Consider the following 23,102-nt stretch of genomic DNA (forward strand, 5'->3'; position numbering starts at 1 on the left):
TTCATTTTTTAATAATTCACCCAAGTACCAACAGAACATGTGATGGACAGAGCAACACATCTCTTTTGATACATTTTGATACTTTTATATCTACATTGTAAGAACAATCAATGAAATTTTCTATCCTTCTGGAGACCTAGATATGTACACCGAAAAAGAGAGCTGGAACTGGAATTCAGAAACATGAAAAGAGGTAAATGGGCTACATCATGAATTTATTAATTTTGAGCGTATTATCATTTTTGCAATTGCAAAGAAAGGTTAGAATCAATGCATCCAACTATGTTGTGTCTTAAGGAAGTGATGTTTATTTGAATTTTCAAAAAGTAGATCATATAACTTGTTTATATGTAACCCTTCATGCATCTGTTGATTATCGGTTTTCCAATGTTTATGCCAAAGCCAAACAATTAGCAAAAGAAAAGAAAGTCCCAGAATTATATGTAGACGTTAAATGTATCATTTCAATAGCCTTGCAACAAGTATCAACATTTACTATTACAAACACAATATGGCAAGTCCTTTTCTAGATATAATCTCTTGAGAATTGAGGTCATGCTTTGATGAAAACATGCGGGTGCACTTCGAGGTGTGATCATTAATGCCACGTGTCTTCATGAGAAAGAATTATAATTAACTTCAAGCACTAACAAATATGCCACCCTAATGGCACAACGGTATGTCTACGGACTCACCGCTAAAAATCGGGTTTCGATACCCGTGGTAGGCACAGCACAGATAGCCCATTGTGTAGCTCAAAATATGACAGTTTGTTCTTTCACGCCCAACTGATTTTAACGAGGAGTTACTTGAATGGCAGCAGTTTTGTAAGAATAATAAAAACAGCAATGAATCTATGAAGCAACTTATTTGGCAGTATGCTGATGACATTGTATTCTCAAGCGCCACAAAATTATTTTCTATTTTAGCAATTTCGCCAGTTGGTATTTGTGAAGCTGAACTTTCATTCTCGTGTTTGTCACATTCATACATGACTTTTCACCTTATGTATTTTGATAAACTAACTGTACTGTGCGTGATAGCCGTACAATATAATACTGTTACTTTGTCAACAAATCAAACTGTACAATGACTTATTTCACTTAATTCTTGTCAAATTCAGGCAAACACTCTTTTTAACTGTTAGAATAAAATTTTCCTACGAACTACTAAATTAGGAACAGCTAGCGCAAATAGTTTTGGTGTAGCTTTGCGAGAAAATAAAAAACAAACAAACCAAAACTAGTTGCGAACTTTGTACTCGTTTGCTGCTTGTCTTAATTTACTAAGCATTGCCAAATTTCGCATGGGGAAGATGTAAGATAATTTTGGGAGGGGTTATACATACATTTTAAATAACAAATCCTCATAAATTATAACATGAATACCGTAGAATTCCACTAGGTTTAATAACCGTTTCATCGTATGTTCAAGAATAAAACATGCCAGACTCACTGAAACATTATGCTAAAACAAATAACTTGTGGAATTATGCTATTTTCCAACCATGTTTTATTGTTTCAGTGTGCTTTTATACTGAGAAACAATAATATGAAATATATAAGATTCACATTTATTTTATGCCATGATACGTCTAAGTGTTAAATTCAATATAAACAGTAATACACCAACTCAAACGCTTTGTATCACAAATGAATTAGAATATGAAAACTTAAAAATTTAATTTGACTATATGGTTTGGTTTGTTTTGAATTTCGCGCAAAGCTACACGAGGTTATCTGCGCTTTGATCGCATCTTAGCAGGATTAAAATAACGCTCTAAGAAATATGAAACTTCAAATAATCAGTTACAATGAAATCATCATATGGTTGAAAACGCAAGCTATGATTGATATATGTTTTTGTTATTGTTTTCAACATACCAATAAATGGCTCAAAATTCACACACTCTTCTCTCAAATTGATACCATTTGTGGGCCTGGCATGGCCAGGTGGGTTAAGGCGTTCGACTCGTAATCTGAGGGTCGCGGGTTCGAATCACCGTCGCACCAAACATGCTCGTCCTTTCAGCCGTGGGTGCGTTATAATGTTCCGATCAATCTCACTGTTCGTTGGTAAAAAATAACCCAAGAGTTGACGGTGGGTGGTGGTTAATTATGAGAGGGTGGGATACTTTCCATGCACATGAACTTGATACCTAAAATGATCCAGTGTTGATACTTTAAGAAATAAACTAATCAACATTATCACTGAATAACAATGAACACCATTAATTGTCACTGTTGCTGTTTTTCCTTTACACTTATTGTGGGAAACTTCAAAAAGAAATTTTGCAGTAGTTATCTAGTCACCTTTACCAAGTTTTGTAGAATCAAGAATGGAGCAAGGAGCAGACAGGGTTGAATCATTAAGTGGTAAACACTTTTGCAATGACACAGCCAGTTTTATCACATATTGAAGAAGGTGCTCAAACATACAGTTCGTATTCTGACTACTCCCTGAGAATCATTACTTTCAAGAAGCTCAGAAAATTTTAATACTTTGTACTTACACCAAATTTCAATGAATTGTTCCTGGATTATACTAAACTATCAGTAATGCTAAAGATTATACCAACTGTAAAACTTTAACACTGCTTGGTAATTAAGCTGTATTTAATTCTAATAAAATATGTTTTTAGTTCCACAATGTCTTATCCTACTGCCTGGATTTTACCATGAAAAGAATGGGTTTCCGTGTAAACACTTGCCAGAGGCTGAGAAAGTCACATGGGGTTATATTTTGAGCCTTCTACTGGTTATACACACGTCACTCGACGAAGTAGGTTTGTATAAGCCAGTATTTTAAAAAATGGGAGACTTGGACAGAGCCACTATGGTTGATTCATTAAATATGATAATAAATTAAAATATAAAAGATAGGAGGTTATTATCTATTATTCTAGCTTGGCAATATCGACAACTTCAGTTACTAATTCTGAAGAAGCTATATACTTTGTATTTGGACATCATGAACATTTAATTTGAACCAAAGCTGCAGTCAGTGTGTCATGTGACACACAAATATCGATATTTAGCTTTTTTTATTTTCATAGTTACTTTTAAATCAAATGCTAACTGGTGTATAATACTAAAACTTGGATTATAAGCTACGATGTGATACCAAACATACTGCCACACATTCATAAAATAGTATTTCAAAAAAATATTGAATGTAAGTCCACAAATGTGATATCAACGCCTTTGACCTGCGACCATAGAAATACCCCTCAGTTGTTGTTGTTTGGAATTTCGCACAAAGCTACTCGAGGGCTATCTGTGCTAGCCGTCCCTAATTTAGCAGTGTAAGACTAGAGGGAAGGCAGCTAGTCATCACCACCCACCGCCAACTCTTGGGCTACTCTTTTACCAACGAATAGTGGGATTGATCGTACATTATAACGCCCCCACGGCTGGGAGGGCGAGCATGTTTGGCGCGACTCGGGCGCGAACCCGCGACCCTCAGATTACGAAGCGCACGCCTTAACGCGCTAGGCTATGCCAGGCCCTATACCCGTCAGACCCATGTTAGTAGGGTTAATTGTTTTATCATCACTAGTTATGTTTTAGTCTCGCTTCGTGGTCACATCAAAGTTGAAATGTAGTTTTATTTTCATTTAAATAATCCCACTCCTGTTTCAAATACTATAACGTATCCTATCGCTGGCGCTAAAATCAAAGGTTGATTCCCTACTATGTACAATGAGCAGGTAGTCTGTTATGTAGTTTTACACTCAGAAAAAATGACAATTCAACTCCTTTTTTAATTAGTATAGAAAAATATTCATAAAATATTACATAAATAATTAACTCTTGAAAAAAACAAAGAGAGTGAAATATAGTCAGTACGTATTACACCAAGGAAATTATAATTTCATCATATGAGGCATATTCAGAGACGTTTATTTCGTAGTCAGTGATATCTGTCGCTTTTGAAAGACTATAACAGTATTGTTACTAGTTTTGCTTAGTTCGGAATTTAGGGACGCTCTAACTTTTTCACAACTTCTAAAAAAGGTAGAGTGAATGAATACATTTTAAAAGTGACGCATAAATTCCCTACAGAGTGTACTTGTTAATCTAAATTTTGGGTGATTATATGATTTATTTACATTAAACTTCTTTCATTAAGTTAGGCTTAACAGGAATGTGAAATTTATGATTCTTAACTTCACAATGTAAATTTGTAGTTAAATAGTAAGACCGCTGATGCCATTTCATTTTAAGTGATAATAATATTAATTTTCGAATGTTTTATATGTTCTAAAAGTGTTGAGGTTTCTGTGTTTGGTGTTGCCGCTTATATTGTTGTAACACATTACTACAGTATTGGTATCAGTGATATATCATCAACGATTATATTGTACCATGTGTCATCAACCTCAGGCTTTTACCAGTTATGATGAAGGGCAAGGGCTCAACTCTCCATCAGCTGAGTTAATTTTGTTTTCCTGTGTAGCTTGTAGGTAGTTTATAAAGTATGGGAAGAAAAACGTATTGAAATTTCCTAACACATTTTTGAAAATTTCAGTTTATTGCGGTAGAAATTCAAATAAAAAATGACAGATGAGGTGCAACCACTATACAAAATTACAACATAATGCTACTTTACTGAAATGTGTAGATTTTGCAGTAATGTACTCTTGTTTATATATTACAAGTCAAAAATTAATATGGACAGTTGAAGCCTTATAGTTTGTTTTTAAGAGCAATTAATTTGAAAAGTTTGGTCTTCTTTACTGTAATTTATCATTAAGTGTTAAACTAGAGGGATATTCAGCAGAGTACATACATACAGAGTGTGTATCATATTCAGCTCACAAAAAATACAAAATGTGGATATATGTTTCTTGTTATAAGTGGAAGCAATTTTCTTCAGAACAATGAGGAATAGTAATATAAACATCCCTGCCAAGTTTTATCAAAATTTGATCATTTTTGCCTGAACTATGGAGCAAAAATAGTTCAGAAATTGGTGCCCATATTAACAGATAAGGATTTTGTTTTATGTTCATAATTTTACTGTAACCTTAACCCTCCAAAATTAAGTCAGTGAGGTTAATAAAAATAGCAAAAAAGAAGACAAGGGAAAGTCGGGAAGAAAGACAAAGAAAATTATGCAAACAGGTAAAAAAATTAAAAAACCAGTTGTACTTTAGAAGTACACGTTGACAAATTCTAAAATAAGCATTTTACTTTTTTGTTATCTTGCACATGCCTAAACCCTGCTATGAATTAATAGCTCATAAATATGTTGTAGTTGTAGAAATATTTCACAAATTAAATTCTACAAAGTAACATAAATAATGCTACAAAGATATTTTATCATAAATTAAACTATATTAATAACAATTTTTAATTCAGTTGGCTTACATGATTTTGATAATTAGCTTAGGCTTAACTGTTATTGGCACTGTTTTCCAAATTACTTTTTGACTTGTTTTTACTTCTTTGTGTAATTTTGTTTTTTTTCCAGTTAATATTTATTCAATTCTCATTGTTTTCTCACCCTTGTCTTTATAACTTAGATTCAGTTCAAATATGTATTATTCTGCATAAGTTCTTTTAGCTGTTTTCAACAAATTTTGCTGACAAACACGCACAAGGATGAAAGCATGATCTTTGTCCACGTTGGTAGTGGAGGTAACAATCTACACTAAAGTCTATAGACAGAAGGAGATTGTTTGGTTCTTCAAACTTAACCTTCCCCATCCACCCTTTACTTTTCAGGAAATCATAAACTCTTGTAAAGTTCTGAATGTATTATACCATCCCTACCATTATTATTTTATTAACTGATCTTTTTGTATATCTTATTAAAAGTTTTTGAAAATGTAAGTACACCAAATTCACATTCTTTATATGATCCAGGTAACAAATAACATTCTTAAAGTGAGTGGATTACCAATAGTAGGGGGATAGGGGTGAATTGGTGCAAGTATCTGTAACCAAAATCTAATACTACTTGGATATATTTTTATATCCTGAAAGTTTGTAGAAAGATACCATAGGTTTGTCTAGTTTTCTCACTTACTGAATGAACAATACATGGAGGTTTTTTACTAAATATTTTTGAAAAAGAATAAAACAGTAAAACAAATTGAAAAATTTTAAATATTTAACCAGAAATGAACAAACTTTGATAGAGTGTGGGACCAAACATTTTTTAGCCAGTCAAAGGCAACAGAGAAAGGAACTAAGGCATCAGGATCTCCCAGGACTCAGAACACTAGAAAAGGTTTAAATAAAGTTTGGGAGATTATATCAGACAAAACTGGTAAAGAATATTGGTGCTGGTAAAAAAAAAATCAAAATCAAACAGGGGGAAAATATTGTAACAGAGAATGTTGGAGAATGACAAGAATTCAAATAAAAACACAGGAAGATAAAAAATGAACCTGGAAAACTAAATTAAAACTATTTGATTTTAAAAATAGTTGAAATAAGGAAATAGCAACAGACAAAGCAGTTTGGAGTTTGCACTATTGATTTTTGTGCAATTTCAGTTTAGACTTGAGTAAATATTCACCACTTTTGATTAGACACTTTGTCTTCATATATGGGGTTTCAACTTTTAGGCTCATGTGATCATAAGAATAAGTGTATAAAGTACACACATCTTAATATTAGAAGAAAATTTGTGTAAGATACTGGAGAGTTTTCAGGGTTGTCATCAGCAGTCATCCTCTGTACAATGCAGTATTTTTTAAGTACTTTACAGCTCCTTTGAGTTTGTGATTCACTGAAATTTTATGGCATCAAATATTTCCACATCCTTATTATGGATTTGAGCAAATTGGTTTTAACTAGGCCTAAATGAATGTGGTGTTTCAAGGAATTGTCATCTTCAAAATTCTGCTGCTGAAATGACCTGCATGTGACTAGTGTCATACCTACATGCATGGAAATGAAGTTGGTAAGCATACAGTCTGTTGACCAGTTTTTCAAGACAACATCTTAAGTGTTTTATAGCATATGATGCAGTCTTTGTCAATAACAGCAAAGATTTCTTGCTAGGGTTAGAAGAATAATTATCTCATAAACACTGCATTATGTTCTTTGTATTATTGTATACATGTATAGTAAAACTGAATTTTAAACTTTAAATGGCTTTAGCTATAACACTGCACAACAAAGTTTTTGCTTCTTGAAAACTATTGGTTGTTTCTTATAGATTTTTAGCTGCTGATCACATCCAAATTTACCCATCACGTACCGTTTCATCAAAATCTTCAGTTTTGTCATGTTTTTTCTTATATTTGTGTCCAAAATTTTTCATTTCTGTAAGAGACCTGTGGACAATGTTTTGTGCAGTCTGGGCATGTCCAGGCATGAAATCAGGCCAGGTTGGAAGCTGTTTTGTAGAAGTATGCAGTCTGGGCAGGCCAGAGCCAGCTTGACACTGTCTCAGCAGGCTATAAAAGTGGCTTGCATACACAGATGCTGCTCATTCAATTAATATAGACTTTATAGTGTGTGCATATTGTTTCAGAATATAGCATTGCCCCAGTAGCACTGTAACAAGTAAGTTAGATGTTATAGATGTTTTACAGGATGATTGGTGTTGGTCAGTATGTCTTGTCAGTGTTGTAACAGCCTCGATACATTCTGCTATGTTTGTGGCGAGTATACGTTTTTTCATCAGAGATGCTCAGTGACTGCTCTTGTGAAGAAAGCGTATCGTCTGTACTTCGGCTGTAAAATTGGTGATCAAGACCAGGAATGGGTGCCTCACATTTGTTGTGCGACATGTGCTGTCTGTCTGAGAGCTTGGCTCAGAGGCACTTGAAAGACAATGCCGTTTGCTGTCCCAGTGATATGGTGAGAACAGAAAGACCATGTGACAGACTGTTACTTCTGTTTGACTAATGTTTCTGGTTTCTCTGCCCAAAACAAGAAGTCAATTGAATACTCTAATCTGCCTTCAGCAATGAGACCCATGCCACATGACGACAGTCTTCCAATTCTGAAACCACCAGAGGAATGGACGTCAGATGAACCAGATGAAGAAACTGCAATGCAGGAAACTGGCAGTGATGTTGATCTGGATTTTGAACCGTGTTCCTCAGGCAATCCACATCTCATAACACAATCAGAATTAAACAATCTGGTCAGATATTTAGGTCTGTCAAAAGTAAAAGCCGAATTGCTGGGTTGGAGACTGCAGGAAGGGTGTTTGCTGTTACCAGCTATGAAGATTTCTGTTTTTCAAAGCTGCCAAGATGATATAACCAAATTCTTTGCACAAGTTGACAGTCTCTGTTTCTGTGTTGACATCGAAGGATTATTCTCTGCTTTGGGTTGTGACCATAACCCGCAAGAGTGGCATCTCTTTATTGATTCATCAATGTTAAACCTCAAAGCTGTTCTGTTACACAATGACAATGTTCACCCTTCAATACCTGTTGGCTATGCAGCACACATGAAAGAAATCTATGAGAACATGGAAATGTTGCTGAAGCACATTCAGTACAGCAAGTACAACTGGAATATCTGTGGAGATCTGAAAGTCATTGCTCTGTTACTGGGACTGCAGCTTGGCTATACAAAGTACCGTTGTTTCATCTGTGAACGGGACAGTCATGCCAAAGAGTCACATTATTCTATACAGAGCTGACCACTCCGTAAAATGTTAGTTCCAGGATAGAAAAATGTGGTGCATGAACCACTTATCGACCCAGCAAAGATTTTTTTGCTTCCTCTTTACATAAAATTGGGACTTATGAAGAATTTCATGAAAGCAATGAACAAAGAAGGGGAAGGTTTTCATTATTTAATACAGATCTTCCCAAGAATAACTGAGGCCAAGATCAAAGAGGGCATTTTTGTTGGCCCTCAGAGCAGACATGTTATGAGTTACAAGTGGTTTGAAAAACTGTTAGTTGGGCCGGAAGAGATTTTCTGGAAAGCCTTCAAAGACGTGTTGACAATTTTCTTGGCAATTACAGAGCCCCACATTACATTCAGCTGGTAGACAAACTTCTCAAAGCATACAAAACAATGAAGTGCAAAATGTCACTCAAGATTTATTTCCTCCACTCACACTTGGACTTCTTCCCCATAAATCTCAGTGTTGTCAGTGATGAACACGGTGAAAGGTTTCACCAGGATATTGTTACAATAGAAAAAACGATATCAGGGCAACGAGAATCCATCAATGCTTGCTGACTACTGTTGGACACTGCAACGTGATGCACTGGACATTGAATAAAACAAAAATCAGGAGCAAAACACTTTTAATTGTGTTGAACTTAATAGCGTATTAGAAACATAAACGTAATTAAATACGTTATTGCTGGTAAACAGTTAACTGTTTATTTCTAAGAGTTCCTACGTGATGAAGCAAAACCAAAACTATATTTGTGCATACCAACCAGGTACCTTTCACAATCAGCAAAAACTTAAAAAAAAATTGTTGTGCAGTGTATAGAATTTTAGTCTTGAAGATTATTGGTTGGATTAAAAGCTGTTGTGCATAGAGTATATGAGGGTGGTACAGTTTGGAATCAGTTTTGCTGAGGTTTACATCTTTTAAATTGCCACTCTTTCTTTCCATTATCATAAATCTTGAGGAAAAGAACTTATGATTAGTCATAGGTGTGAAAGATTCTCAGGATGGCTTGTATGGGTATTAACACTTTTACCTAAGAAGGTCAAAACATTGTTCTCTGCTTTATTATTAAAAATGTTAATACCCATACCAGCCATTTTGAGATACATTCTTACTTCAAGTGGGTTTTTTGTCATCAAGAATAGTCATAGGTTTATTTTAGCTAATGTCTAGTTAGTTGATATCAGTAAACTGTTGTATCTTTTAAATTGTTTAAGAACTGTGAAGACCAACTAAATGAGTAATCTTAAGCTTTATATTATTTCATTTTTCTTGGAAGTTCAACGAGCCTGATTTGGTAATACAATTCTTTTTGAAGAGAACTGGACAGTGGATAAAATGGTCTAAGGTTGAAGATATGATGATGCAGGACATGTTTCACTCTCTCAGCTTTGGAAGCATTATAAAAGCAACATTCAGTCCCATTATTCACCTTCAAGAGCCAGACAAACACTTATTGCAATTAGTACTTCTAATTGTGTTGCTTTTCATTGCTAAAATAAATGCCTGAGTTTTGTATTATATAGAACTTATATTACTGTATCAGTGATTCCTAGCCAAACCCCCTTTTTTGTGATGTACAAAAACTATACATATTTAATAAAACACAGGCACTTATGGTATTTAACATTCTATACATAATGTACATTTTACTGATGAATCATTAGCATTTTTTGCCTGAAATAGTCGCATGTCTCCAGAACCTCTAGCATTAGCATGATTACATGCTGATTGTGCATTGCACAATATGTGTTGGATTTAATTTCACAAAGTAGAACCCGTCTTTCAAACATTCTGCATATGGGTCTGACCTAGTGTGTGTGTGTTTTGTTGTAGGAAAGCCACATTGGGTTGTCTGTTGAGTCCACCAAGGGGAATTGAACCCCTGATTTTAGCATTGTAAATTCGTAGACTTACCACTGTACCAGTGGGGTATTGATCTAGTGTATGAGAGTTAATAGAAATGCTAGTTTAATTAAAAATTGGATATTTTTCACAGTCACACATTCTACAGTTTCTTTTAATTAAAGGTGTGTGTAAATTTTCTGATAAAAGTTACTCAGTTTTATTTTGTCATTTATTTATAATTATTTTCATTGTTATTATATATTTAGTTGGCTAACATCTTTATCCAAGGTATTTGTGTAAATAATCTGCAATGTTGTTAACAAAAAGAAAATGTGACAATAACACACACACAACTTTTTGTTATTTGGTTAATTTACTATTTTAAGTTAAAACAACCAGACTGTTAACTTGTTTTTACCTGTGATGATTAAATGTTTAGCCAAGTTAACTGCATTTCTTTGATTAACCACAATAGAATGCTTATACAATGTACACTTGCTTTATGTAGATAATGTTTGAGTATCACATGTAGTATGAAACTTGTGCACATAAACATGTTTGTTTTGTATAAATATATAAACATTGTTATTGTTGTATGTTATGCATTTTTACCCAACACATAAATATTTTATTTGCTGGTATTACCTGCAATGTAAAAGGTTTTACTCTTAATATAAACTAGTAGTTGTGGTAAGATGATAAGTTAGCAGAACAGAGTCATTGAAACTTTGTTTGGTAACGTGCTCTGAATCTCCAAAGATCTAAATCTATCATTCATTACACTTTATTAAACTTCAAGAACTATATGACAGGCATGCAAGTGGAATTGAGACAAAGCTGTGCATTATTTAGCTATATCATTAACATTTTCTGAAATTGAGCATTGTGTTTAACCTAGAGCAAAATTTGTTTTTAATTTTTGTTATAATATTTTAGGATAAACTCCATACATTTTGGTGCATTACATCAAGATACACAGTTTTCACTATTGTTTAGATAATTCTTTAAAGGGAAGCAATATGTACTCTTCAAAAAAAGAAATGCAAAAGGCAAAATTTGAGACATATTGTTAAGTTTATTCCGGGTAGTTCTGTATGACGTGTGAAACTTTGCACATTCACTGCTGAACATCCAAAGTCTGCAAAGGTGAAGTCCACGCTCACTAGTTGAAGTTTAACGTCACTCAACGTCAATAACGAGTATTGAGCATCAATAACTGCTTGACATCTCCTGCCCATGGAAGCGATGAGATGACGAATCACATCCTGTGGAATGGCTGTCCACTCAGCCTGCAAAGCTGCTGCAAGCTGAGATAGAGTCTGCGGTTGAGGTTGTCACCGTTGCAGACGTCGGTCCAACTCGTTTCAAAGATGTTTGATGGGGTTTAAATCTGGTGATCTGGAGGGCCAGGGAAGAACGTTGATGTTGTGGTGTCTCAAGAAGACAGTGGTGAGTTGGTCTGTGTGAGGACGGGCGTTGTCATGTTGAAAAATGTTGACGTTCACCATGATGGGTTACACATGGGGCCTAAGAATCTCGATGACGGTTGCGTATTGTCTGATCAGAAATCCTACACAGCCCTGGTATGGTTGAGGCAGTAGACGTTGCAGTGGTGGTCCTATCCCGAAGGTGACGTAACCGGATGTTGCGATCTTGTGCAGGCGTGGTCACATGAGGTCTGCCAGATTGTGGACAGTCACGAGTTGATCCATGTTGTTGGTGATGATTCCATAGCCTTGTGATGGTGCTTGGGTGGACATTCACAGCTCTGGCAACATCTGATCGAGATTCGCCTGCTTCCAAGCGACCAATGGCGTTGTTGCGTTGTGCTTCAGTCAGTCTTGGCGTAACTGTATTGCGTGTCGGTGGCTTAACACTGAGCTATGGAAACCGAGAACCCGTCACTTTTATAGGGATTTTGCACATGTTGCACTTGCAGAAGATGTAGATCTCTCAAACAAATTTATTGGACACGCATGCGTTTTGGCGAAAAATCCGATGTTTTCCTCCGTTTTCAAAGTGCACAACTTTTATTGTCATTTTGGTCTGACAATCAGTGCCTTAACACGTGTAACATCACATACTCTGAGCTTGTAATGTTATTACATATATTTCTCTTTAAAATAACAAAAATATCCCTTTTGCGTTTCTTTTTTTGAAGAGTATATATAGGGAAGTACAATGGTGTAATAAATCATTGCATCACCTAATTTTTTTCACACCTTTTGGTTTCTGTAATTTTATATGAGAATATGCTTTGTGGAGATGTGAGAACTAGTATAAAATGATTATAGGCATTGTAGTTTAAGCTGACTCAAGTTTCAATTGTACCAACACGTATATACACCTTTAATATCAAACCAAAAGTAACAAATGTATTACAGCAGATACCAACAAATACTTCACAAATATAAAAATGTTCTGTAAGAGAAAAATTTAGTTTTAAAGAAAATATATATGATGTAATTGATAAAATCAGTCACGTAGTCTTTCTTATTTTAATATTTGGTTGTCCCCCCTTTGGTCTTTGTAACAGTTTGGCATCATTGTGCCATAGAATGAACAAGGGACTGAAAGTAGGCAGAGGCAAGTTAATGATTTCACATGTGGAATATGGCTTCTAGCACTTGCAAAGTGCTTTTTGATTTCTTCCTCTGCATTATGTTACTAATATATTTCAGCAGTTTTTCAATATGATTAAGACCTAGGCTGTTGTTTAGCCAGTGTAGTGTGTTGATCCTTTCCATTTGAAGATACCCTTACATTTGAAGTAATGAAATAAAATCTAAGATCATCTTTTCAATACATATAGAGTAAAGTATCTTCTTTATTTCATGTCTACTACATGGAATTCATGACCATTACTAACCATTTTCATCTTGTGGCATGGAGCAGGGTCATGCTGGAATGTGTGCTGTTCATTTACATTGAAGTGATCATGAATTGTTGAGTCAAATAAGTACATTTAGTAAATAAAGGTTTGTAGACCTGTTTTTAGAGGTGTATAACATTAAGCGTAAACCAAAACATATCATTTTTAATATGAAGGAAGAGTAATAAATATGCATATTTTATTAATAATAAGCAAATTTTATAACCAGAAAAACATCAATAGTTTCATTTTATTTTTATCTACAAAAGTATTTTGTTTGATAATACATTTCAACCTTAAAGGTCAATATAAGGAATGGTAAGTTGAACATCCTTGTTTGAAACAAAGCATGTGAAAGGGAATCATTGTAGAAATCATTATAAACATTTGGTATTGTTTTAAGATTATTGATATCAACATCAAGATTTATAACACTGTTAAAGTTATTTATGGGAAAGAAAAAAAATGTCATGTCTGTTATATTGTAGAAAGGGAACTATGCTGCAACAAAATATGATAAATTAATACTTGCTTCCATTACATATTTGAATATATGTTTTATATTCAACTGTCATTGTTTTATATCAAATGACTTGTGCTGGAAGATAATATATGCATAAAGTGAGTTTTTTAGTTTTGTATAATTTTAACATTTGGTAAAATATAAAACCTAAAAATAAACTATTAGGAAGTAAAGTTTGTGTGCATTGTGTATATATAGAGAGACTGCATGTAATAGGTAAATCAATTTTACTTGTTTTGCACAGTGAATTAGGAAACTGTTTTTGTATCAAAGTACAGAGTGAATGATTTTTGTTAGATAATAAATTTTATGTTCTGAAAAATGTAACAGTTTTAATGAAATACTAAAACACACCTGTTTTTATTTTTCAGGAGATTATGATTTTAAGCTTAATTCTGGTGATGTTGATTTGGTAACACTGTGAGATCTGGTGTGTACAGTTTGTGTCTTTACTGAAAATTTTTATGTGATATTTAAAATAAACATGACAACACCAATATATGGTGGACACCAATTTCAACCAAGATGCAATATAATTTGTACCAGACCACCAAGAAACCCTGGAAGTATCAGAAACTTTTTTCCTTCACCATCTCCACAAGTTCAGCCAACACTTTCAAGACCACCTAATAATTCAGACCCATACACATTAAACCCAGGAGCTGTATCCAATCAGCCAGGTTTTCCATCCCCAGCATTACCACCTTTCCAGAGCCATGAGATTATTTGTGACTATGGTCAGCAGATTTCTGTTGTTGGAACCCAGTGGACGCAATCAAAAACATATCATTCAAGTTATTTTTATAACTCACAAAAAGAAAGTAGTACAAGTCCCTTGTCAAGTGTACAATCTTACCAGAGACCAGTTTCTACCAAGCATATCGAATTTTCAGGCCAGAATGCATCTCTACAGAGTCCAGCTATTAAATCTCAAGATTTATCTTCAATTCCTAGTCATTACAGCTGTCAAGCAGTAAATGTACTTCCACCACCTTGGTCAGTGGAATCTGATAAATATGTTCAGGATAATACTGACCACCTTTCACAGTCATATGAGTGTGGAGTTTCATGGTCTGTTAATGATAACAATAGGCCAGTAGATACTTCTAGGATGTTAAATCAGTGTTGCCCACCATATCCTTCATCTGAAGACTGTAATCAGGAACTGGATAAAGCTAATTTTAAAGGAATACAACTTGGAAGTAACAGTCATTCTCCTAATGTTAACAGAAATCCTGTAAGGCAAAGAGAGCCAACTTGTGTAACTTCATCAAGTAGTAGCACTTCTAACATTCAGAAATACAGTGAACCATCAGAAGCTAAAATGTTGCAGAGAAGTGATACAAACACCTTTATCAAAAAAACACAGCATGATCATAGTAAATCACTAAAGAACTTAGATTCAGAAAATAGAAAAAAAGGAGAGGACTCTAGACATTATACCAAATATGAAAGCCATTTTATTAGAAGTGATGAAAGCTCACCTTATAAGGAAAGGGAAAGAGGGAGGTATTCTAGTAGAAGTCATAGTAAGGGATTACATGACGTTAAACACAGGAGAACAACATATGAAAGGAGTAGTAAAGACAGAAGATCTGACAGAAGTCATTCATCTGGACGAGAGTACAACAGATCAAAGAGAACATCAACAACACAAAGCTGTCATTATCGTCAATCAGGAAGAGACCACAGTAGGGAAACTAAAGCATTAGATCATACTGATTCTAATTGGAAATCAAGTAGTAAAACTTATTTGATGACAAAAAAAAGAAGCATAAGTGAGAAAAGAATGAAAAGTCTAAGTCCAGATATTAAACATCATAGTAAAGATTACAAATACTTTAACCCATTGAAAAAAATAAAAAATGATGATATACAAGACCAGGAGTATTCACGTTCCAGCAATGAGTATTCGAATGATGATAGAACTGGTGAGGAAAGCGAAATAGACCAAACATCATGGCTAAGGTGCTCACCAGCTGACTTGTATTATCAGAGAAACATGCAGAATTCATGTATGTATAGCACTGAAAAGCTGAAAGCTCTTCATGATACCTTTAGATCAGAACTTGTAGAAAGAACAGACAGGATCAAGGTTAACAAACCAAAATTTGAAGCTCCACCAAGGAAAACAAAAATCTATCATCTGACTAAAGAAAAATCTGAATCTTGCAGCAGTAGCAGCAATGAAGAGTGTGAAAGTGAAGAAGAAGAAGAAAATCCCTTGAAGGAACTTGAGAGGAAGAAGCTTCATCCTGATCGACTTCATGAAGAACTTTGGTACAATGACCAAGGAGAAATGAATGATGGCCCATTGTGCCGATGTAGTGCAAAGGCTCAACGTTCAGGTATTCGACATGGAATTTATTCTGGAGAGGCTCCTCTTCCACCTTGTGATCCAAATAGTAACAATTCATCAAGGCTTCATCACTATTTAGTAACAATGTCTCCTCACACTAATTTTTTAACAAAGTGTCCCACATTAATTAAACATGATGGTCATGAATTTATATTTGAAGGATTTTCTATGTTTTCTCATGAACCTTTGGGAAATATACCAACTTGCAGAGTTATAAGATTTAACATTGAGTACACTGTGGTATATTTAGAAGAGAAATTTCCAGAACATTTTACTGTAGAAGGATTAGAACTTTTTTCAAAGTACCTTTTCCAAGGAATTCTGGAGTTAGTGGACTTAAATTGGAAAGCACATGGTGATCTTGAAGGATGTCCCAGATTTCATTTTATGCCTCGCTTTGCACGTGCTCTTGAAGATAATGGAAAGGAACTATTGTCAATGAATGTGGTTTTACAGTATCTCTTGACAAGCAACATACCATTGGTTGAAGAAACACAACTTAAAAAAATAGTTCAGATAACCCAGTATGCTTGGCAAGATATTGCAGATGAAGTAAAAGGGATGATTATAACTTGTCCTGGCAAAAAACCATGTTCTCTTCGGGTTGATCAACTTGATCGAGAAATATGTGACCCAGATAAAGGTATTTTTCCTGAAGTTGTTCATTTTGGTATGAGACCACCTCAACTGTGTTATGCTGGTAATCCCACTTATCAGAAAGCTTGGCGAGATTATGTTAAATTTCGACATTTATTAGCTAACAAGCCCAAGGTATCATACGCAGATCGTCATAAACTTCTTCAAAAAGAAATGAGATTGCAAGAGATGAGAATGAAAAGTGATTTAAAAAGAGATATAACTGTTGTTGTCAGTAGCAAAAACTTTTATAGAACTGGTATCATGTGTGATATTGTACAACATGCAATGTTACTTCCAGTGCTTGTGTGTCATCTCCGATTCCATTTGTCCTTAGGTTTACTGGAAAAAGAAATAGGTCATCAATTTAAGAACCGTTTTCTTCTGCAGCTGGCACTCACTCATCCATCATATCGTGAAAATTTTGGCACTAACCCTGATCATGCAAGAAATTCTCTGACAAATTGTGGCATCCGACAGCCAGAATATGGTGACAGGAGAATTCATTATGTGAATACCAGAAAACGAGGTATTAACACATTGATTAATATTATGTCTCGTTTTGGTCAACGTGAAGAAACAACATCTAACATAAACCATAATGAAAGGCTTGAATTTTTGGGAGATGCTGTTGTTGAGTTTCTTTCTAGCATTCATCTGTTTTACATGTTTCCTGATCTAGAAGAAGGTGGACTTGCTACATACAGGGCTGCTGTTGTTCAGAACCAGCATCTTGCTGTTTTGGCTAAGAAGCTTCAATTGGAGAAGTACATGCTTTATGCACATGGATCAGATCTCTGTCATGATCTTGAATTAAGACATGCTATGGCTAATTGCTTTGAAGCTTTAATGGGAGCATTATTTCTTGATGGAAATATTGAAGTGGCTGACAGAGTCTTTTCTCAGACTCTTTTCAGTGAGCCTGAATTGTTGGAGGTGTGGGTAAACTATCCACCTCATCCATTACAGGAGCAAGAACCTGAAGGGGATCGTCAATGGATAGAGTCTGTACCTCTTCTGAAGAAACTGCATGAGTTTGAAAATGCTACAGGAATTGAATTTACACACATTCGTTTACTTGCTAGATCATTTACTCATCGTAGTGTTGGATATAACAATCTAACTCTTGGATCCAACCAACGGTTGGAATTTTTAGGAGACACTGTATTGCAATTAGTTGCTTCAGAATACTTGTACAAGTATTTTCCAGAACATCATGAAGGGCATCTTTCCTTGCTTCGGAGTTCCTTAGTAAATAATCGCACTCAGTCAGTGGTGTGTGATGACCTTGGCATGGTAGAGTTTGCTATTTATCCATATCCCAAAGGTGAACTTAAAACAAAGGACCGAGCTGATCTTTTAGAAGCTTTTCTTGGTGCTCTGTATGTTGACAAAGGACTCAAATATTGTCGTTATTTTTGCCAGGTTTGTTTTTTCCCTCGTCTTCAAGATTTTATCATGAATCAGGACTGGAATGATCCTAAGTCTAAACTTCAGCAGTGTTGTTTAACTCTCAGGTCCATGGATGGTGGAGAGCCAGATATTCCTGTGTATAAAGTTGTAGAGTGTAAAGGTCCAACTAACACAAGAGTTTATACTGTTGCTGTTTATTTTAGAGGCCAACGACTTGCAACAGGAACAGGCCATAGTATCCAGCAAGCTGAGATGGCAGCAGCTCACAATGCTCTAAAAGCATCAAAGAATCTTTTCCCACAACTTAGTCATCAACGCAGAGTCATAGAACAGACAAAAAAGCACAACTCCTCTAAAAAGAAAAAGAAAAAGTGAAGAGATGTACTTCTAAGGAAAGAATCTATATTGTAATCCTTCATCTAAGCTTGTTCTAGATATTTTATTCATTTTTACAGAAATGAATACATTTGAAAATTCTATGTTTTTAACTCAAACCTTTATGCTGTTTTTCTGTTTAATAAGTACTTTGTGAGTTAGGTTTACATATTTTTTCATAGAATAGACCAAACAGGAAATGTGTATTTTTTCTTATTCACAGTAGTTAAGATTGAATAAAAATAAAGTTTTGACAAATTTATTAGAAAAAACAGTAGTGCATATACACTGGTGTGAACAGTAGTGTTGTTAGTTAAGACATAGTTTACACTGGTATTCAAAATATTAGATGTTTGATAAAGTATCTCAATTTATTTTTGATTTTGCCTGCTGAATATTAGATGACTTGGAATTAAACATTTAAATATTTTTAATCATAAATGTTTTTTGTCTTTGTGTCACAAATTACTGGAAATTATGTTTTTATTAAATAATAATAAGAAAAATAAACACAGACAACTAAGTAATATGCCTATAATGTTCAGTATTCTTTAAAGTACTTACATTTTTATTGTTCAGGCCAGGAATGGGAATGTTCATTGAAAGGTCAACTTTATCAGATGTGGATGACCTTTCGTATACAGTGCATTAGGTGTTATATTTAGGAAGAAGCATTTTGAATGGTTATTCCAACTGTGTAACTTAAAAATTAACTTCTAGTATTTCAACTCTAAAGAGTAAGCGGAACACAATGTGGTAAGAATCAAAAGTTGAAACCGTAACTTAGTTATTGTAAAGATATGAAATTAAGCTGTTCAGTGTTTTCTGGTGATATTTTTACAGTTTAATTATGAACTGGTGATTTTTTTTATGTTGACAAAAATCACTTTAAACCTGTTTAAGTAAAATGTGTATATTTTTAAGTTATAATAAAGATTTTGATTAGTTGTTAAGTGAACGAATTGGAAATATACCCATTTTATGACAGCAGGAACACATCTTGGAAAATATTTTTTACCTATTGATCTTTTTATCTAATTGTCAAAAAAGATGTGTATTTTTTACACAACTTCAACTTTATTTTTTTCTGAAAGAAATCAGTACATAGTGTTTGAAAATTCTAAGTATCAATATGATAAAAAATATAAATATACACTGCTCTGATTCACAACTTTGTTCTTGCTTTTCTAATGCTTTTTCTTTGAGAACCCACATCATAATTTTGAAAAAAAATATGCCCAGTGTGTACTCAAAACCAAAAGTTATTTATCAAACCTTATAATTTAAGGATCAAAACTTGTATTAGCCACATATAAATAAACAAATGGTTTGACATGTATGTTTGATTCAGACATTATGCCTATACAAGTGGAAAAACTAAAGTTGATAATAAAGAACTTTAATTAAATTTTTCCAGAATATTTGAAGTTGTATGCTAATTTTACACTGTTAAGTCATTTTGTCTTGAATTACTTTAATACCTGGAATGCAAATTGTTTTGTACAGATTAGGAGACAAGAGAAATGCTTATCTTGGATGCAGTTATAACATATACAGTTGTACATTGCATGTGATATTTTAATACAATTTAGACTGTTTCTGTGTGTGTATTTTGCAGTTTCAAGGATTGAAAAATTATATTAAACAATTTTGTGTTTTGGAGAAATTACCTGATAATTTTTCTTTTATGAAACTTGAAGGTTATTATTAATATTAAATTCTGTAGTTAATTATAAATTAATGTATATAATGGTTGAGCAAACACAGCTACAATAATTGGTGCAACCATATTTACTACTGTAAACTTTCACTTTGTAATCATGTTTCCAAATAAATATGACTTATCAACTGGGTTATGTATGACCTGTTAATTAAACAATATTACAGCCTAATGGATTTTGATAACTTAGACATAATTCAGTAATAAATAGTTTCTCTCTAGAAACAGCTCACAATTGCTTTTAATTTGCTCTATAAATATGAAGCAGTAAGAATAGAGTACTTGGAATTTACAATTACACATAACTTAGCATGTGTTAAAGCAATAAAGTAAAACTGGAATTGTTTGAATTCTGAGTTGAAGATGTCAGTAATAAATCTATGCTGAAGCTTTAATAACAAATGACAAAAATGTTTCATTTTTTAAATTAATTGGTAATATATTGGCATTTTCTTATGTGTGTTTGTAAATGTTTTATTGTAAGATTTTATATTTTTGTTATTGAAGTTGAAAGTGGTATTTTCACATTCATTGGTTTATCATAGAGATAAGGATAGTAACTCCAAGCCCCTTATTGGCACAGCATTAAGTCTGTGGATTGATAATGCTAGAAACTGGGTTTTAATACCCATGGTAGACAAATCACAGATAGCTCATTGTGTAGTTTTGTGCTTAACTTCAAACATATAAACAAAAACTAATTAACAAGAGGAATGAAAATGAAGTGAATCACAGAATTAAAGTACGTAGCTGAAAAGACATTGAACAAAATGTTAAAGCAAAATTCATTTCAATTCAACAAGGACAAATGAAAAGACTACACAAAATACTGTATGGGTCTACTAGATCACTTTGAAAAACTTTGATTTCTTGATCTCTTTTGGAGATATATCCAGATATTCTGTTCCAGACTAATAAGAATATGACATTTTAAATACAGGTACAATAATGACATCTTTTCATAGCATAGAGGGCACTCATGTCCTTGGTTATCACAAGTGCAAGTAAGGAGAGTTTAATCTTTGAGCATTTCTAAACTTAAACTCGATGATGTTGCTAGAGAATGAAAATACAGGATGTAAATGTATGTATCCTTCTGTATCATCCTTGAGAAATATTATAAAGACACCAAAGTTGATATGTGCTTTGAGTACATTTAATTGGCAAAGGCAGTAAGGTCAGTACAAAAGTTACTCAAACTAGACTTTCTGAACTAAAAGTCTTCAAACACCATTACCATATTTGGGATAGACAGTTCTCATACAGTTGATTCTCATTCCATGGATATGTTGTAGAAGCAAACTTATGATTTGTATCACTTTTCCAGACTGATATTCATTCTGACCATGTTGCATACTGTTATGGAATTTTTTGTTGAACTTTGCAAGTTTGCACCTTCTACAAGACGTTGCTTACTGTGCTGGAATATGGATTGTTGCAGGTTTCTTTCTGGATGGTCCTGGTACCATGAGTTGACCCATATTTCTTAATTTTTCAGTGTTGTTAAGTACAAGGGGTACTTATGAAAATCCCAAATGGCTAATCACAGAAGCTATTTACGACCTGAATGAAGGATATTTGTTGTTGAAAAGGGATCTAACATTTCTTTCCAAAAAAAGTGGCTAATTTTACATGGCATCACACTGCCTACAAAATGCCAAACTGTATCATCATGGACTTTATATATATATAGGCAGTGGCTTGTTACATAACTTTCAGCTTCTCGAGTTGGATTACATATGCTTAGTGAGCAGACCTGCCAGGGATGGTTCTGCATTTTCAGTTTTCCTCCTCTGGGAGCTGAACATCCACTCACATGTTTGCCATGCGTAACGACCCATAAAGGGAAAGAGAGGTTCCTGGCAGTTGAAAGGTGTCAGTGGCACTTCAACACACTACTTTGAACTAGAATTCCTTTATACGGGTGGTTTTTTCACCAGGGTTAATCAGCTGTTCTTGTTAGGCTAGGATGATCTAATAATCAGTGTTTGGCATTCTCAACAGGTATTGCAGACAATGTATCTGATGCTGGTGTTTGGGTATAGTGCTTACTCACAAAGCCCTCCTTCCTTGTTTGGCATTGTAATGAATTCCCTCATTGGAATCCATGTTGGATGGGGTCAGTGGGCACTGAATCATTTTAATTTTCTTATGGATCTCTCAATTCTTGAAAAATTAACTAATAAAAACACTTAACAGGTAAGCAACTGCATTTAGAAGACTAAACAGCAGTCTCCATCTCATCGCCTGTACCTTGTTTTTCCCTTTTTCATTCAGAAAGGCTTGCTGGCTTTCTAAAGTGAAAAAGCTATGTTCTGGAAACATCCCAAAACACAGTGAACTCCTCTTGGATTCAAAGGCCATTGGGTGTATATACATTGAGGTTACTCCCGATGCTACTTTGAATTCCTCCTGAGAAGTGTTGTAGAGAGGGATTTATGGAGCACCTCTAAGTCAGGTATCCTTGCTGGTTTCTCCAGACAAAGAGTTTCTGCTGTGTAAAATACATCACTCACAAAGAAGAAATCATGCTGCCTACCAATTTTATTGTATTTACTTTACCACCACTACGTCTGCTTGCCAACTTTTAAAAAGGCAGGCTATTTGAACTGTAAGGTACGGTCTTACACTCCTGACCCCTTTGGGTGTTTTCAGTATCAACAGTTTGAATATTCAAAGGAATCTTGTGATTCTTTGATGTATACTAATTGCAGTGGCAAAGGCCATGACGCCTACGAGCGTCAAT

General features: G+C 34.3%; 1 protein-coding gene across 2 annotated transcripts; it reads left to right on the plus strand.

Moving 5' to 3' along the window:
- Nucleotides 1-3,874: 3,874 nt before the first annotated feature.
- On the plus strand, nucleotides 3,875-20,489 carry drosha (ribonuclease 3 drosha). Of its 2 annotated transcripts, none has more exons than XM_076490841.1 (2): nucleotides 3,875-4,016; nucleotides 14,225-20,489. In XM_076490841.1, the coding sequence occupies exon 2, from the start codon at nucleotides 14,338-14,340 to the stop codon at nucleotides 18,634-18,636; it is 4,299 nt and encodes a 1,432-aa protein (XP_076346956.1). In that variant the 5' UTR covers nucleotides 3,875-4,016; nucleotides 14,225-14,337; the 3' UTR covers nucleotides 18,637-20,489. The 2 variants fall into 2 exon arrangements, with proteins under 2 accessions (XP_076346956.1, XP_076346957.1); XM_076490842.1 differs by lacking the exon at nucleotides 3,875-4,016 and adding an exon at nucleotides 4,068-4,090.
- Nucleotides 20,490-23,102: the final 2,613 nt, after the last annotated feature.

The sequence above is a fragment of the Tachypleus tridentatus genome, chromosome 2 (genome assembly GCF_004210375.1).
Source record: "Tachypleus tridentatus isolate NWPU-2018 chromosome 2, ASM421037v1, whole genome shotgun sequence".
Classification (NCBI taxonomy): Eukaryota; Metazoa; Arthropoda; class Merostomata; order Xiphosura; family Limulidae; genus Tachypleus; species Tachypleus tridentatus.

Bases quoted from the DNA above. Each gene is read 5' to 3' on its own strand.
- drosha (XM_076490841.1), top strand. From the start codon at position 14,338: ATGACAACACCAATATATGGTGGACACCAATTTCAACCAAGATGCAAT.